This window comes from Salvelinus alpinus, chromosome 11, assembly GCF_045679555.1.
Source record: "Salvelinus alpinus chromosome 11, SLU_Salpinus.1, whole genome shotgun sequence".
Taxonomy (NCBI): domain Eukaryota; kingdom Metazoa; phylum Chordata; class Actinopteri; order Salmoniformes; family Salmonidae; genus Salvelinus; species Salvelinus alpinus.
In genome coordinates, this window is record NC_092096.1 from 46809031 (window position 1) to 46828640 (window position 19610).

At 41.0% G+C, this 19610-nt stretch overlaps 1 protein-coding gene across 1 annotated transcript in view; it reads left to right on the forward strand.

Moving 5' to 3' along the window:
• Window positions 1-562: 562 nt before the first annotated feature.
• lgi2a (leucine-rich repeat LGI family, member 2a) overlaps window positions 563-19610 on the forward strand; it is a 37360-nt gene continuing 18312 nt past the window's right edge. The window contains exons 1-4 of the mRNA XM_071333263.1: window positions 563-919; window positions 7165-7236; window positions 17094-17165; window positions 17369-17440. Coding sequence (XP_071189364.1) covers window positions 663-919; window positions 7165-7236; window positions 17094-17165; window positions 17369-17440 — 473 coding nt within the window. The 5' untranslated portion in view covers window positions 563-662. The remainder of the gene's footprint in view (window positions 920-7164; window positions 7237-17093; window positions 17166-17368; window positions 17441-19610) is intronic.

The window sequence follows — 19610 nt, forward strand, 5'->3', positions numbered from 1 at the left end:
ACGTTTCTGTAACCTTTACTGAGAATGTTGTAGTTGAAGTGTTCCGTTGTTGTTTTCTCTTGGTCAGCTTTTGAAAAATAAACATAAGTGCATGTGACAGATGGGAGAAATAATACATATTCCACACAGCAATCTTCAGTTGGCTCCATTTTCTCTTTTAAATTGTAATTCAATGTCCAGAAAATACGTATTTTCACATTTAATTTAGAACCCGAAAATTAACCTGATTTCAATGTCCAGAAAACGTTATTTGGCTCGGGTAGCAGTTGATCAAATATTGTATTGGCTCTAAGCATGATGTATCTAGTAATATGCATTATTGAAATAAGCACTTCAATGTTTCATCAACTGACTTTTGGCCTGTAAGGTGATGTGAGTAGAACGAACGCTTCATAGGCTAGGAGTATGACATGTTGCCTTCAGTCAATGCTAGACTATAATTGCAATTAGCCTACAAAAATCATACCGGTATTCATTGAAGTTTATTAACAAGCGCACCCTAAATGCAAGCTAAACCTATGCGGCTACACTCGAAAGTCCGCTGTGGAGATAACCGCTCTTTAACCAAACTATCAACAGAGTACTGGGTATAATAAATAATTAAATTGCGCGAAAGGAGCTGCAGCTGAATTGCTGATGTAAGGGGTTCAGTGCAGCATTTCATGTCGCAGAGTGGAAGGAAGCCTTGCAATCTGCCCGGGGTTTATTGCTATCTCACACATGCAAGTCCGACAAAAAATATGCTGTCAATAGTTAAAAACTGCGTGTTATTTTCAGTTGTGTGCTTGTACATAGCTACGCCGATTTCTTTAAAAAGGGTTTCCAGATGTCCTTCAGCATGCAGCTGTTCCAAGGAGTCCATCATTTGTTTTGGATCTTCCTATGTCCCAAGGATCATCCCGAACGACATTAATTCACTGTAAGTAACTTCAGTCATACCTGATTTAGTCTAGGCTACTAATAATTATGTCTTTGCCGCTAATGCAAGTTATGACATATGAACGAACGAGTTATAGTAGGCCTACATATCTGATATTGTATAGGCTAAGATATGTTTGTGGTGACACTAGCACAAGCTTGTTATAAAAAAATATATATATATATATATATATACACATGCAATGACATAGGGGAGACCGGGGCTAACACTTTAGCTTATTTCTGAAAAAACTGAGTTAGATTAATAATATTTTTAAAGGCTACATGTCTCAGCTACCATTGCCCACTGTCACTACGTTTCTAGGACATAGCAGTCATGTACAATTTAAACCGAAAGTGGTGGAGGTGAAATGTTACATTTAACCCCACAGACTGGGTTAAATGTAACACTGTCTTCAATTGTAAAAATGAAGGGTTATAGAAAAATGTTACGATTGGAAACTGATATTAACATAAAAATACACTAAATGGACAAAAAATGTTTTTTACAGGTTAAGAATGCCATATTGACCAAAAACGGTGTAGCCAGAATTTATTAGCATTCAAATGTATGAATTAGACTTAATATATATATTTTTATTATCTTATTTGTAGTTGATGTAAAGACGTGACATTTTATACAATTATGTAAATATGTCTAAATACCATAATAAAATATGATGTAGTTTTTGGTAACCTGCGTTTACAACTAACCCTGTTAAAACTAGCTCCCATTTACTAATCTGAGTCTAATCTGAGTTTTGTGAGGAAATACAACAATAATGAACGTCATCAACTATACCAATCAAAATACCTCTTAATACTGATCAAAATTAGGCCATGGCTACGGATATGGTATTTTTGCGTCCGGAAAGCTCTTTTTTAAATGAGGATACGAATCACGTTCTGCGCATGTGTTATTTTACGTTTTTTCTAATTTAGCTGCTGCTCATACTCTCCCCCCCCCCCCCCCCCTTCACGTTTCGCTCTTCTGAACCAAGATGTAGCCTTTGTCTTTGCCTCCTATTTTTCTGAATATCTGAAATAAAAACCCTGCAGCGATTTGAATGAACATTCCAAAACATATATATTATGAACCTTCTCTGTCTGTCTGTCTGTCTGTTGTAACGGATATTGCAGTTGCACAAGCAGGACGCAGTCCTTACACTTTGGACACATTTTGTATGATTATGTAGGCTAATCTTTATAGTTGCTGCCATATCATGGTTCCTGAAAAATGTGTGTATAAGGACCGGTAAAAAATAATCTGACATTGGGCGAGTTCGTTTTGCATCGCCCGGTGCCATAGTTATGCCATATATACTGATATCGTGTCGATAATAAATAGCTGAATGCATGTCAGCAGCTAAGAAGAGCATGGAACCGCTAGACGGCCTGTTTGTGTCGTATTTACAGTATGCTTGCAATACTGACAACACACTGTACAAACATGTCGATATTGTATTTTGTGTAAAACATTTAAATAGCTGCATGTAGCCTACTCCCCTCCTGAAAAAATTTACATGAAATCGCGCTTATGCCTACTGAGGAACGGAATACAATAGTTTGAACAGTTTTGTGTACAACATGAAATGTGTAAACTACCCCAGTGACCAGACAAAGGCGATCAAGGAGGGGTGAGTGGCGCCAGGGCACTCAGCACAGCAGCTAAGTAATCACCGGAGTGGGCACAAAAAATATCCTGCACATGTACAGCAATATCCGTATTTTGCGGCAAATTGGGATACAGAAACTCTGTATCAGTAACCACTCCAGAGGGTTCCCGAGTGGCCCAGCGGTCTAATGCACTACATATCAGTGCTAGAGGGGTCACTACAGACCCTGGTTCGATTCTAGGCTGTATCACAATCGGCCGTGATTGGGAATCACATAAGGCAGCGCACAATTGGCTCAGTGTCATCCGGAGTAGGCCTTCATTGTAAATAAGAATTTGTTCTTAATTAACTAACTTGCTAAGTTAAGTAAAGGTTAAATAATCAAAAAAGAGGCAGGCAAGAATATTTATTTTAGGGCTCAAATTCTTTTTTTGTCAATACAAAAAGGAAACTGATGGATTTAAATAACACAGTGCCTTCAGAAAGTAGTCATACCCCTTGACTTATTCCACATTTTGTGGACAAAGTGAAAACATGTTTTTAGAAATGTTAGCACATTTATTGAAAGTGAAATATAGAAATATCTAAATTACATATGTATTCACACCCCAGACTCAATACATCTTAGAATTACCTTCGGCAATGATTACAGCTCAAATCAAATTTTATTTATTTGTCACATACACATGTTTAGCAGATGTTATTGCGGGTGTAGCGAAATGCTTGTGTTTCTAGATACAACAGTGCAGTAATATCTTAAAATTCACAACAATACAGACAAGGCACACAACCTAAAAGTAAAAGAATGGAATTAAGGAATATATAAATATTAGGATGAGCATCTAAAAATAGGTGCCCTTTTTTGCGATGCATTGGAAAACATCCCTGGTCTTTGTGGTTGAATCTGTTTGACACCTCCAGGCTGTGTAAGGGCTATTTGACCAATAAATAAAGTTATTGAGTGCAGCATCAGATGACCTGGCCTCCACAATCACCCGACCTCAACTCAACTGAGATGGTTTGGGATGAGTTGGACCGCAGAGTGACGGAAAAGCAGCCAATAAGTGCTCAGAATATGTGGGAACTCCTTCAAGACTGTTGGAAAAGCATTCCAGGTGAAGCTGGTTGAGAGAATGCCAAGAGTGTGCAAAGCTGTCATCAAGGTGAAGGGTGGCTACTTTGAAGATTGTCAAATATAAAATATGTTTTGATTTGTTAAACACTTTTTTGGTTAATACATGATTCCATGTGTGTTATTTCATAGTTTTGATGTCTTCACTAGTCTTGAAGGAGTTCCCATGTATGCTGAGAACGTGATGGCTGCTTTTCCTTCACTCTACGGTCCAACTCATCCCAAACCATCTCAATTAGGATGAGGTCGGGTGATTGTGGAGGCCAGGTCATCTAATGCAGCACTCCATCACTCTCATTCTTGGTCAAATAGCCCTTACACCGCCTGGAGGTGTGTTGGGTCATTGTCCTGTTGAAAAACAAATGATAGTCCCACTAATGCCAAGAGTGTGCAAAGGTGACATCAAGGCAAAGGGTGGCTACTTTGAAAAATCTAAAATATACAATACATTTCGACTTGTTTAACACTTTTTTGGTTACTACATGGTTCCATATGTGTTATTTTATAGTTTGATGTCTTCACTATTATTCTACAATGTAGAAAATAGTAAAAATAAAGAAAAACCGTTGAATGAGTAGGTGTGTCCAAACTTTTGACTGGTACTGTATTTATTCAACAGTTTTTAAAATACAAGTACCCCTCAATTAGATCTTTATTTTTTAATTGTACAATGGACATTTCACACAATAAGCTAGGAGTAGCACAAGGTCAGCCTCAGAGTTAAAGGTCTAAATGGCAGTAGGGGATGCAACCAGACCTGGGTGTAAATAGTATTATTCTTGCCTGCCACAATGGAAATCAATGGAATAGTCCCAAAAGTCCCTGTCCATCTAGCACTCCAGTCTCATGTAAACGCTCAAAGTATTGAAAGATTTAAAATACAAGTTAAAGCCAGGTTTGGGTAGGACATAAGCAATTTATGCCATTGTAACGTGTTAAGTAACCTTGCCTGAGACAGTGAGACCTAATCTCGGCAACCCAGAACCAAATCTCAAAAACCAGTGCACCCATACGATTTTTCCTCATACTGTATGCCACAGCCAATCAATCTTCTGTTCCCAAAAACACACTCACAAAGCAGCGTAATCTTCACTCCACAAATGCCATGTGTGTGAAATCGTTGTTAGCGCCAACTGAGAATGCAGTAGCCTAAAGTTGCACACTTCTGTACTGTTCACAGGTTCTGTGAAACCCATGAATAGTCAGTTCCTTCAGGATTTAGCAACAATTTGCCGCATATTATGCAGGGCTTGCAAATTTGACCAATCACGCACTAGTCCTATTATAACATAAAACAGTCAAATCATCCCAATATTACCGTCAGATCACTGCACTACAAAAACAGGGCTCTCAATTTTAACCAATCAACGTACTTTTGCCGCATAAAATGGTTCAATCAGAAGTTTACATACACTAAGTTGACTGTGCCTTTAACTTTATGGCTTTAGAAGCTTCTGATAGGCTAATTGACATAATTTGAGTCAATTGGAGGTGTACCTGTGGATGTATTTCAAGGCCTACCTTCAAACTCAGTGCCTCTTTGCTTGACATCATAGGTAAATCAAAAGAAATTAGCCAAGACCTCAGAAAATAATTGTAGACCTCCACAAGTCTGGTTCATCCTTGGGAGCAATTTCCAAACACCTGAAGGTACCACGTTCATCTGTACAAACAATAGTATGCAAGTATAAACACCATGGGGCCACGCAGCCGTCATACCGCTCAAGAAGGAGACGCGCTCTGACTCCTAGAGATGAACATACTATGGTGCGAAAAGTGCAAATCAATCCCAGAACAACAGCAAAGAACCTCGTGAAGATGCTGGAGGAAACAGGTACAAAGTTTCTATATCCACAATAAAACGAGTCCTATATCGACATAACCTGAAAGGCCGCTCAGCAAGGTAGAAGCCAGTGCTCCAAAACCGCCATAAAAAAGCCAGACTACGGTTTAAAACTGCACATGGGGACAAAGAATGTGCTTTTTGGAGAAATGTTCTCTCGTCTGATGAAACAAAAATAGAACTGTTTGGCCATAATGACCATCGTTATGTTTGGAGGAAAAAGGGGGAGGCTTGCAAGCCGAAGAACACCATCCCAACCGTGAAGCACGGGGGTGGCATCATCATGTTGTGGAGATGCTTTGCTGCAGGAGGGACTGGTGCACTTCACAAAATAGATGGCATCATGAGGGAAGAAAATTATGTGGATATATTGAAGAAACATCTCAAGACATCAGTCAGGAAGTTAAAGATTGGTTGCAAATGGGTTTTCCAAATGGACAACGACCACCAAGCATACTTCCAAAGTTGTGACAAAATGGCTTCAGGACAACAAAGTCAAGGTATTGGAGCACTGACCTCAATCCTATAGAAAATGTGTGGGCAGAATATAAAAAGCGTGTGCGAGCAAGGAGGCCTACAAAATTGACTCAGTTACACCAGCTCTGTCAGGAGGAATGGGCCAAAATTCACCCAATTTATTGTGGGAAGCTTGTGGAAGGCTACCCAAAACATTTGACCCAAGTTAAATAATTTAAGGGCAATGCTACCAAATAGTAATTGTGTGTATGTAAACTTCTGACCCACTGGGAATGTGATGAAAGAAATAGAAGCTGAAATAAATCATTCTCTCTACTATTATTCTGACGTTTCACATTCTTAGAATAAAGTGGTGATCCTAACTGACCTATAACAGGGACTTTTTACTAGGATTAGATGTCAGGAATTGCGAAAAACTGAGTTTAAATGTATTTTGATAAGGTGTATGTAAACTTCCGACTTCAAATGTATGTACATAGTGTTCAGTTTGCCACTACTCTCCTGCACTGTAAAAAAAAAAAAAAAAAAAAATCAGCCCACTGATCATTGCACTGCTACAACTGGTCTGCTTCCTCAGTTTCTCTGAAACTGTACCCTATTTATATATATATATATATTATTTGCCACTACTCTCCTGCACTGTAAAAAAAAAATCAGCCCACTGATCATTGCACTGCTACAACTGGTCTGCTTCCTCAGTTTCTCTGAAACTGTACCCTATTTATATATATATATATAAATAGGGTACAGTTTCAGAGAAACTGAGGAAGCAGACCAGTTGTAGCAGTGCAATGATCAGTGGGCTGATTTTTTTTTTTTTTTTTTTTTTTTTTTACAGTGCAGGAGAGTAGTGGCAAATAATATATATATATATATATATATATATATATATATTTACCTTTATTTAAGTTATGAAAAAATTCTTACTTACAATGACGGCCTACCCCAGCCAAACCCTCCCCTAACCCGGACGACGCTGGGCCAATTGTGCGCCGCCCAATGGGACTCCTTGATCGCAGCCGGTTGTGATACAGCCCGGGATCGAACCCGGGTCGGTAGTGATGCCTCTACCACTGCAATGCAGTGCCTTAGACCCCTGTGCCACTCGGTTCCCTAAACTTAATCTTTTCTACTTTTAATTTGCTCTGTGCTTACTCCATAATCTTACTATCTTTCAGGAGCATTGTCAACGGGTCCTTCTCCGAGATCAAGGAGACCATGTTTGCTCACATGCCATCTCTCCAACTCCTGTGAGTCAATGACACTTGTACTATACATGAATATACAAATGAGACATGACTTCCAGTATGTGTGTCCATGGGAATGGTTAGGGGTTTAACCAGTTGGGAAATTAAGTTGAACTCAACAACAGATGGTCATAAAAAGTCAATTTTAGAAGTGAAAACTCGGAATGTAAACAGTGTCGTTCTTTAAAAGAATTGATGTTTGACCTACAACAACAACGTGTCTGTACACATGACAGTAAGTCACTTTGGATAAAAGCATCTGCTAAATGGCATATATTATTATATATTATTATTATATTTAAGTTTGCGACTGTAGTTACATTTATTCACATCATAGTTAAGCCCCTGCTAGTGTTGCTGCAGGTAGAAAAGCCTAGGAAATGTTCTGTACTTGACACACGCTTTCTCCAATTAATCAATCAATGTCTGGTTGTGTGTGTGTGTGTTTTGTGGCGGCAGGAGAATCTTTGTTGCATATCTGAAGATAACTATTTATTTAATGCGATTTAGTGATTCATTTAAGTTTGCCCCTCATTTTAAGCTCAACCCTGTTACGTGAACTGAACTCTTGTTTTAATATAGTAAAACTATACCTTTTTTTATCAAAAGAAAAAATTTAACATTTAGTCAAATCATAGTGTAAAAGCAGGTGATACTCTTTTTGGCCATTTTATTGTGTTTTGTGGTAGAAAACTGAGCACGTTGAGCATAACACATCAACCCTTTTACCCATAGATAGATGGGCTACAGATGTTTTAACAAGTTCAAATGTTTTGTTAAGTTTGCATTTAATTGCACACAACATGCTGCCATTCCTCCTGTCACAAGGGGAGTTATAGCTGATTTTAAGATTAAATTGTCAACCCTGTTACTTTAATTGGCATTTTTCTTAACTTGATCTCTTGAGATGATAAAACATTATTTTTATTAAGTTGAACATGTGCTCTTATGACAGAATATAAACATTTGGTAAAAAAAATGTTATTTTAACTATAAAATAGTTATTTTTGACAGACTTACACTACCCAAAAAGCACTCTATTTATGGAACGACGCATATCTATTTAGCCAAAACTAAGACATGAATGTTGTTCTTACCATATTCTACCTTACACATGACTTGATATTCACATAGTTTATGAGTGTTTTTTAATTACCTTAACGTTTGACTTGTCTATTTGAGCATGTAGAGAATGTAAGCTTAGTGGAGTGCTCAGTTCTGAATTTGATGATGAGCTTACCTAGCAAACAGGGGACGTCCTGAGCACATTCTGCGACATTCCCATTAGGTCCCTTAAGAGTTTCGAACGTTGTGTGATGGTCCAAAGGGGAGGTTCTCTGGGGGACCTTTGTCTAGTCCCCTGTAAGTTCCTAGGATGTCACTGAGGACCATATCAGGACCTTTTTAGGACATTCTCAGGATGTTAATTTTACTAGTCCTTAGACATTGCGTGATGGTCCCAAGGGAACTTTCTCTAGGACTTTTCTTGGGGCATTGTGTCTTTGTTCCCTGGAGGTTTTGTCTAGTTCCTGGTTTGTCCCGAGGATGTCCCCGAGAACATTTTTAGAACATTCTTGGGAAGTTGTGCCCGGTTTGTCCCAGGGACCCAGGGATGTTTTTTAAGACGTTCTTAGTACGTTGTGTCATGGTCCCCTGAAGCTCCCCTGATTGTCCTAGGTGTCCCAAACCACGATACACTATATATACAGAAGTATGTGGACACACCTTGAAATTAGTGGATTCGGCTACTCCAGCCACACCCGTTGCTGACAGGTTTATAAAATCGAGCACACAGCAATGCAATCTCCATAGACAAACATTGGCAGTAGAATTGCCCATACTGAAGAGCTCAGTGACTTTCAACTTGGCACCGTCATAAGATGCAACCTTTCCAACAGTGCATCAAATTTCTGCCCTGCTAGAGCTGCCCCAGTCAACTGTAAGTGCTGTTATTGTGAAACGTCTAGGAGCAACAACGACTCAGCCGCAAAGTGGCAGGCCACACAAGCACACATAATGGGACTGCCAAATCTGTCCTTGGTTGCAACACACTCTACAGAGTTCCAAACTGCCCCTGGAAGAACTGGTCGTCGGGAGCTTCGGCCGAGCAGCCGCACACAAGCCTTAGATCACCATGCACAATGTCAAGCATCGGCTGGAGTGGTGTAAAGCTTGCCGCCATTGGACTCTGGAGCAGTGGAAATGTGTTCTTTGGAGTGATGAATCACACTTCACCATCTGGAAGTCTGACGGACAAATCTGGGTTTGGCGGATGCCAGGAGAACGCTACCTGCCCAAATGCATAGTGTCAACTGTAAAGTTTGGTGGAGGAGGAATAATGGTCTGGGGCTGTCTTTCATGGTTCGGGCTAGGCTCCTTAGTTCCAGTGAAGGGAAATCTTAACGCTACAGCATACAATGACATTCTAGATGATTCTGTGCTTCCAACTTTGTGGCAAATGTTTTGGGAAGGCCCTTTCCTGTTTCAGCATGACAATGCCCCCGTGCACAAAACGAGGTCCATACAGAAATGGTTTGTCGAGATCGGTGTGGAAGAGCTTGACTGGCCTTCACAGAGCCCTGAACTCAACTCCATCGAACACCTTTGGGATGAATTGGGACGCCGACTGCGAGCCAGGTCTAATCACCCAAAATCAGTGCCTGACCTCACTAATGGTATTGTGGCTGAATGGAAGCAAGTCCCTGCAGCAATTTCCCAACATCTAGTGGAAAGCCTTCCCAGTAGAGTGGAGGCTGTTACAGCAGCAAAGGGGGGACCAACTCCATAATAACGCCCATGAATTTGGTATAAGGTGTTCGACAAGCAGTTGTCCACATACTTTTGGTCATGTAGTGTAAATAAAGTAAAGAAAAATGTATCAGGGTTTAAGGTAAGTTGTATGCTATTCAGCTAAAATAGTGTAAATTCTTTAAACAATGACAATGTATTGCATTTGACATGATCATTTAGTACTGACTTTCCAATGTGACCCCACCTGTGATTTGAATTCACAACCTCTGGATTTGGAGTATGCTTTTTCTTTCTGCTGTGCCAAAGTTTGTAGAATTTCAGAAGTGCCCTACACATGTGTTACCTATAGTGCCATCTGCACTGCTATTTTAATTATCAGTTAATCTGACTATTCTTTCATTGATTTAATTTATTTGAGGTTGTTTTTTTTGTATTGTTGTCTAATGTTGGTGGGGCATATTATTCTGTTTTAATGTTACTCCTGAATCACTATGATAAATATAATGGGTTTTGTTGAGTGTTATTTATAAAAAAAATGTACCCCCTTTTTCTCCCCAATTGCCATCTTCTCTCATCGCTGCAACTCCCCAACGGGCTCGTGAGAGGCGAAGGTCAAGTCATGAATCCTCCGAAACATGACCCGCCAAAACCTTCTTAACACCTGCTCGCTTAACCCAGAAGCCAGCTGCAACAATGTGTCGGAGGAAACACTGTTCAACTGACTACCGAAGTCCGGTCACGGCCTGTTGTGGGATCGAACCCCAGGTTGTAATGTCGCTGCAACACTGTGATGCAGTGCCTTAGACTGCTGCGCCACTCAGAAGGCTGTTGAGTGTATTTGTAATTGAGCTTAGATTTAATTTGAAGTGAAAAGTGTAGGAATAGGCCTACAGGCAATGTTCTCAAAAAAAAATTGGGGCACTGAGAAAATGCCAGGTCTGCTGAGCGCAAACTTGAACATTGTAGAAATTCTGTGCAACTTCCAGCGCGCGTTTACTATGAGCACTGTACCCGCTTTAAGTTACAGTTTCAACAGTGGCCAAGTAGGCTACTGTGGCCATTTGATCATAATGTAGGCCTGCCAGAGTGGCCTACTGTCAAAAACAATGGAGAAAATTGCATCCCATTACATTTTAACATGAAAATAGCTGTTAGATCATTCAACCTACAGTAGCAGCAAATGTGTGGTGTTCAATGTAGGTCTACATTCCATGAAACTTTAGAAAAAAAACATGCAGGGCTTGACATTAACCTGTTTATCCACTTGTCTTTCAGACAAAAAGATGACTGAAAATGTTGTGCAAGAAACAACTTTACAAAATACAGTTAATTATTATTCCCATACCATTATTACAGAGAATCAGACAAATTATGCTACCCTCTGCCTACTGGCTACTTAGATTATTCAAGGCTGTCTCAAAATACAACATTGCCATTTTAAGACATAAAGAAAAGCTCTTTACCTTACTCGCTTTTCAAAGATATCTAGAAATGCACACATTTTGTGCTCTTGTAGGAAGCAACCACTACCCATTGTTGACTAGAAATGAGCTATGACTGTGCTAATGAATCACTAACTAGCAAAGAATATGAACAAATGTGCACAAGTGACAACATGCAGCTCTTGCTTTGATCTCAAAACAAGCGCATCTACAAGTGACCGTCAAAGTGAATGGCACAGATCCATATATGGCAATGGCTATTTGCATATACAGTGCATTCGGAAAGTATTCAGACCGCTTCACCTTTTCCACATTTTGTTACGTTACAGCCTTATTCTAAAATAGATTAAAACACTTTTTTTCTTCATCAATCTACACTATAATGACAAAGCAAAAACAGATTTTTTGAAGTTTATAAAAATATATTTAAAAAAATAACAGATTTACATAAGTATTCAGACCCTTTACTCAGTACTTTGTTGAAGCACCTTTGGCGAAGCACCTTTGGCAGCAATTACAGCTTTGAGTCTTCTTGGGTTTGACGATACACTTGGCACACCTGTATTTGGGGAATTTCTCCCACTCTTCTCTGCAGATCCTCTCAAGCTCAGCAGAGGGAGCACCCCCCTATCCACATCGACAGGACAGTAATGGAGAAGGTGGAAAGTTTTAACTTCCTCCGCGTACACATCACGGACAAACTGGAATGGTCCACCCACACAGACAGCGTGGTGAAGAAGGCGCAACAGCGCCTCTTCAACCTCAGGAGGCTGAAGAAATTCGGCTTGTCACCAAAATCACTGACAAACCTTTACAGATGCACAATCGAGAGCATCCTGTCGGGCTGTATCACCGCCTGGTACGGCAACTGCTCCGCCCACAACTGTAAGGCTCTCCAGAGGGTAGTGAGGTCTGCACAACGCATCACCGGGGACAAACTACCTGCTCTCCAGGACACCTACACCACCTGATGTCACATGAAGGCCAAAAAGATCATCAAGGACAACAACCACCCAAGCCACTGCCTGTTCACCCCGCTATCATCCAGAAGGCGAGGTCAGTACAGGTGCATCAAAGCAGGGACCGAGAGACTGAAAAACAGCTTCTATCTCAATGCCATCAGACTGTTAAACAGCCATCACTAACATTGAGTGGCTGCTGCCAACACTCAATCTCTAGCCACTTTAATAATTAAAAATTGGATGTAATAACTGTATCACTAGTCACTTTAAACTATGCCACTTTATATAATGCTTACATACCCTGCACTACTCATCTCATATGTATATACTGTACTCTATGCCATCTACTGCATCTTGCCTATGCCGTTCGGCCATCGCTCATCCATATATATTTTTATGTACATATTCTTATTCATTCCTTTACACTTGTGTGTATAAGGTAGTTGTTGTGAAATTGTTAGATTACTTGTTAGATATTACTGCATGGTCGGAACTAGAAGCACAAGCATTTCACTGCACTCGCATTAACATCTGCTAACCATGTGTATGTGACAAATAACATTTGATTTGATTTGAAGTAGGATGGGGGGGCGTAGCTGCACAGCTATTTTCAGCTCTCTCCAGAGATGTTTGATCAGGTTTAAGTTCGCACTCTGGCTGTGCCACTCAAGGACCTTCAGAGACTTGTCCCAAAGCCAAAACCTGCGTTGTCTTTGCTGTGTGCTTAGGATCGTTGTCCTGTTGGAAGGTGAACCTTCGCCCCAGTCTGAGGTGCTGAGAGCTCTAGAGCAGGATTTCATCAAGGATCTCTCTGTACTTTGCACAGCTCATCTTTCCCTTGATCCTGACTATTGTCCCAGTCACTGCTGTTGAAAAATATCCCCACAGCATGATGCTGCCACCATCATGCTTCACCATAGGGATGGCCAGGTGATGAATGATGCTTGGTTTCCTCCAGACGTGACGCTTAGCATTCAGGCCAAAGAGATAAATCTTGGTTTCATCAGACCAGAGAATCTTGTTTCTCATGGTCTGAGAGTCCTAAAAGTGCCTTTTGGCAGACTCTAAAAGGGCTTTAATGTGCCCTTTACTGAGGAGTTGCTTCCATCTGGCCACTCTACCATAAGGGCCTATTTGGTGGAGTGCTGCAGAGATGTTTGTCCTTCTGGAGGATTCTCCCATCCCCACAGAGGAACTCTGTAAGAGTGACCATCAGATTCTTCGTTTTCTCCCTGACCAAAGCCCTTCTCCACTGATTGCTCATTTTGGCCAGGTTGGCAAGCTCTAGGAAGAGTTTTGGTGGTTACAAACTTCTTCCATTTAATAATGATGGAGGCCACTGTGTTCTTGGGGACCTTCAATGCTGCAGAAATGTTTTGTTACCCTTCCCCAGATATGTGCCTTAACACAATCCTGTCTCAGAGCTCTACGGACAATTCCTTCAACCTCATAGCTTAGTTTTTGCTCTGACATGCACTGTCAACTGTGGGACCTTATAAAGACAGGAGTGTGCCTTCCCAAATCATGTCCAATCAATTTAATTTACCACACGTGGACTCCAATAAAGTTGTAGAAACATCAAGTATTATCAATGGAAACAGGACACCTGAGCTCAATTTCAATTCTCATAGCAAATGGTCTGAAAACTTACAGTTGAAGTCGGAAGTTTACATACACCTTAGCCGAATACGAACCATCAAACAGGCAAAGCGTCAATACAGGACTAAGACTGAGTCGTACTACACCAGCTCTGACACTTGTTGGAGGTGGCAGGGCTTGCAAACCATCACAGACTACAAAGGGAAGCACAGCCGAGAGCTACCCAGTGACACGAGCCTACCAGACGAGCTAAACTACTTCTATGCTCGCTTTGAGGCAAATAACACTGAAACATGTATGAGAGCACCAGCTGTACCGGAGGACTGTGTGATCACGCTCTCCGCAGCCGATGTGAGTAAGACAGGTCAACATTCACAAGGCCGTAGGGCCAGACGGATTACCAGGACGTGTACTGTGAGCACGCGCTAACCAAGTAGCAAGTGTCTTCACTGAAATGTTCAACCTCTCCCTGTCCGAGTCTGTAATACCAACATGTTTTAAGCAGACCACCATAGTACCTGTGCCCAAGAACACTAAGGTAACCTGCCTAAATGACTACTGACCTGTAGCACTCACGTCTGTAGCCATGAAGTGCTTTGAAAGGCTGGTCATGGCTCACATCAACACCATCATCCAATAAACCCTAGACCCACCCCAATTTGCATACCGCCCCAACAGATCCACAGATGATGCAATCTCTATTGCAGTCCACACTGCCCATTCCCACCTGAACAAAAGGAACACTTATGTGAGAATGCTATTCATTGACTATAGCTCAGGGTTCAACACCATAGTGCCCTCAAAGCTCATCAATAAACTATGGACACTGGGACTAAACACATCCCTCTGCAACTGGATCCTGGACTTCCTGACGGGCCGCCCCCAGGTGGTAAGGGTAGGTAACAACACATCCGCCACGCTGATCCTCAACACAGGGGCCACTCAGGTGTGCATGCTTAGCCCCCTCCTGTACTCCCAATTCACTCATGACTGCACAGCCAGGCACGACTCCAACACCATCATTAAGTTTGCCGATAACACAACAGTGGTAGGCCTGATCACCGACAACAATGAGACAGCCTATAGGGAGGAGGTCAGAGACCTGGCCGTGTGGTGCCAGGACAACAACCTCTCCCTCAATGTGATCAAGACAAAGGAGATGATTGTGGACTACAGGAAAAAGAGGACCAAGCATGCCCCCATTCTCATGACGGGGCTGCAGTGGAGCAGGTTGAGAGCTTCAAGATCCTTGGTGTCCACATCACCAACAAACTAACATGGTCCAAGCACACCAAGACAGTCGTGAAGCGGGCACGACAAAACCCATTCCCCCACAGGAGACTGAAAAGATTTGGCATGGGTCCTCAGATCCTCAAAAGGCTCTCCAGCTGCACCATCGAGAGCATCCTGACTGGTTGCATCACTGCCTGCTATGGCAAATGCTTGGCCTCCGACCGCAAGGCACTACAGAGGGTAGTGTGAATGGCCCAGTACATCACTGGGGCCAAGCTTCCTGCCATTCCAGGACCTCTATACCAGGCGGTGTCAGAGCCACCCTAGTCATAGACTTCTCTCTGCTACCACATGGCAAGCGGTACCAGACCGCCCAAGTCTAGGTCCAAGAGGCTTCTAAACAGCTTCTACCCCCAAGCCATAAGGCTCCTGAACATCTAGTCAAATGGCTACCCAGACTATTTGCATTGCCCCTCCCCCCTTTCCACACCACTGCCACTCTCTGTTGTCATCTATGCATAACTCTACCTACTCTACTGTTGTATGTACATGTACATAGTACCTCAACTAACCGGTGTAACCAGACATTGACTCTGTCCCGGCACCCCCTTGTATATACTGTTATTTTTTACTGCTGCTCTTTAATTACTTATTATTTTTCATCTCTTATTCCTATCTGTATTTTTTTGAAACTGCACTGTTGTTTTGGGGCTCGTAAGTAAGCATTTCACTGTAAGGTTGTTGTATGCGGAGCATGTGACTAATAAAATTGTATTTTATTTGATATTGCGTTGATTCGAGCACAATTCACACAGTAGAACTAAACATTGATAGTGTTAACTAAAGGGGAAAACTAGAGAGTTGAGGGAAGTTCAACCTCATGCTTCTCTGCGCGGGCTGATATTTCTTCTGTGCGGCACTCAGAGGGAACATTACCTACAGGTGTAATCAGTCGTTGGTACAGACATGTTGGCGTAGCAGGAAAATTGGAATGTCGTGAACCTAGAGGTTGTGAGTTCAAATCCCAGGTGAGCACGTGTTCAATAATAATTGCTGTATAAATAAACATACAATGTATGTCAAATTGTGTTAAATACAAAACCTCCAGGGGACCATGACATAACATCCCAAGAATGTCCTCAGGGACGTCCCAGGGAACTAGACAAAACCTCTAGGGTACAATGACAGAATGTCCTGCTGACTTCAGGTGGCCGTTTTATGACGTCCCGTGGACATACTAACGGCTCATTATTGTTAGCAGGGTATATCCTTATTATGAAAGTGAGGAATACATAATATGGCCACACTACCAGTCTGTACTCAGTAGGCAATTTTAAGGACAGATGCCTTCTTCCAGTGTAAGGTACAGTTGTCCATCAGCAATTTACATTTTAGTGCAAGCATGACATTGATTGTGACCCTCATGTTTATTAAAAAGCTTATCATAGGAAAACTGTACTTTTGAGCTCATCTCAGATTACAAGGTCACAGAAAGGGAACATGGAGATAATGTATTGGCAGTGATATACTGGAGGACAGAGGTAGATTTATCCTCAAACCTAAACATCCCCACGCTGGGTAACACTATGATATCACTATGGTGAGATGACCATCATTTGAGGATACAATTTTGACTTATTTTTTGATTGCTATTCTTAGAAATGAACTTAACCTTTTAGTTGTATAGTATATATCATGTTAAAATATCAGTGATTCTACATGTGAATGTTTGTCAATGATGTGTGACATTAAATGTTATGATATAATGAATTATAATAAATCATAATTAGACATTTACTTTTTAAACTACAATGTCTTTCTATATTTGCACTTGTGTTCAAAGTAACTAACTCTTTGTATATTTTTATCATAGACTTCTTAATTCAAATTCAGTGATGACAATAAGGGACGATGCATTTTCTGGCCTTCCACACCTGGAGTACCTGTAAGTGCCTTTCCCTTCATTCACTCATCTTTCAAATAATGATATACTGAAGCTAATGTTGTTGTTCAAGAAATGAGTTACAGAGATACTGAGTAACTGTATCCCTTTTATTATAGTCGGGATTAATTCTACTATACATTAGCACCATGTGATCACACAATCCATTTTCTCTTTTGAAGTGCTGTATATCCTTTGTTCTTTAGGTTCATTGAGAGTAATAAGATAGAGACTGTCTCCAAATATTCCTTCAGAGGACTCAGGGACCTGACTCACCTGTAAGTTCAAATAATCATCATTGTCATTAGAGGAAGTTAGATTTAACAACTTGATGTTAGATGGTTCCTCACTTTGAAAGTAATCTATGGGCCAAAATAAACTATAATCCATGGTTTGGTTTAACTAAGAATTTCAGATAACTTTAGCCACCACTAGCTAACAAGCAATATGATAAGAGCAATCAACAACAACAAAAAATCATGGCCAAATCAACTGAAATCAACTACATTTACATTTAAGTCATTTAGCAGACGCTCTTATCCAGAGCGACTTACAAATTGGTGCATTCACCTTATGATATCCAGTGGAGCAACCACTTTACAATAGTGCATCTAACTATTTTAAGGGGGGGGGGGGGGTTAGAAGGATTACTTTATCCTATCCTAGGTATTCCTTAAAGAGGTGGGGTTTCAGGTGTCTCCGGAAGGTGGTGATTGACTCCGCTGACCTGGCATCGTGAGGGAGTTTGTTCCACCATTGGGGTGCCAGAGCAGCGAACAGTTTTGACTGGGCTGAGCGGGAACTGTACTTCCTCAGAGGTAGGGAGGCGAGCAGGCCAGAGGTGGATGAACGCAGTGCCCTTGTTTGGGTGTAGGGCCTGATCAGAGCCTGAAGGTACGGAGGTGCCGTTCCCCTCACAGCTCCGTAGGCAAGCACCATGGTCTTGTAGCGGATGCGAGCTTCAACTGGAAGCCAACTATTTGTGGTTTGACATTACGTAACCTGACAGAATTCAGATAGAAATTTGAGTTATAGATCTGTCATTCTAATTGAAGGTAAGTATGATAAGTGTGTGTGTTATTGTGTGCTGTTATACAGTATGTGTGCTATTTCCTCCTTAAGTTTTGTTTTTGTTTCTTTTTGTACACCAGATTCTACAATATTGTTGGTTATTGAAAATGTTTTTCACAATGGTATAGTTTGTACAATGATCTCTACAAAATACATTGCTTGTTTTGTCACATAAACTGAAATTAGGTGAACATTTTAGAATTTTAGCAACCAGTTAATGGCAGAGCAATTTCTACATAATGCAGCTTTAGAAGTGATTAGGCCATTTACAATCACTTCCATTGATTGTTAGCTAGCGGTGGCTAAAATTAGCTGAAGTTTATAGTGGCTGTTTAAAGAAAACTGAACTATGGATTATAGTATCTCCTGGCTCATAGACTACTTTAATAAGGGTGAGGAACCATCTAACTTCAAGTTGTTGAATCCTGAACTTCTCATTTTATTCCAGTGAAGAAAATGTATGTTTGGGGATAATGCAGTAGTATTTTAGCCCACATTGTCTTCTTACCAGGGAATTACCAGGGCTACAAGGGCTTATCAGAGCTACAATGATATTCTACCCGAAATGCAACCTAATGGGTTCCCACTCATTTTCCACTTGCGTTTTGGTAGTAGTGATGTATTAATGTCAATTGGAGGCTAAGGGGTCTACTTTTAGCTTGTCACAAGGCAGTGCTATTGTCAAATGCAAGTAGGTTGGCCATTTTGGCTTGTTAATACTGGTGCTGTTATTTTCTAACCATATCGCCAGGTTTGGCAATTTACCGGTCTAACATCAGCTCGCCTGCACTGAGGTGAAAACTCAAATGGTAACATTTAATGACCTAGTGCCGTCAAAAACATGATTTCCTGTGTTTCATATATATTTCCACACTATGAGGTTGGAATAATACTGTGAAATTTAGAAAATTATGATAATGCCCTTTTAGTGTAAGAGCTGTTTGAAAAGACCGCCTGAAATATCAGCCTGTTTTGGTGGTGTCACGCCCTGGCCTTAGTTATCTTTGTTTTCTGTAATATTTTGGTTAGGTCAGGGTGTGACAGGGGGGATGTGTGTGTGTATTTGTCTCGTCTTGGGTGGTTGTATGGTATTGGGGGGTTTAGTAGAGTGTATGGGTTTGTGTTGAGTGTAGGTGTCTAGGTATGTCTATGGTTGCCTGAATGGTTCTCAATCAGAGACAGCTGTCATTCATTGTCTCTGATTGGGAGCCATATTTAAGGCAGCCATAGGCATTAGGTTAATGTGGGTAATTGTCTTGTCTATGTCTATGTGTAGTGTTTAGTGTCAGCACTATTTGTTTGAATAGCTTCACGGTCGTCTGTTTGTTGTTTTTGTTCGTTTGTTCGTCTTCATAATAAAAAGAAGATGTCGTTCTA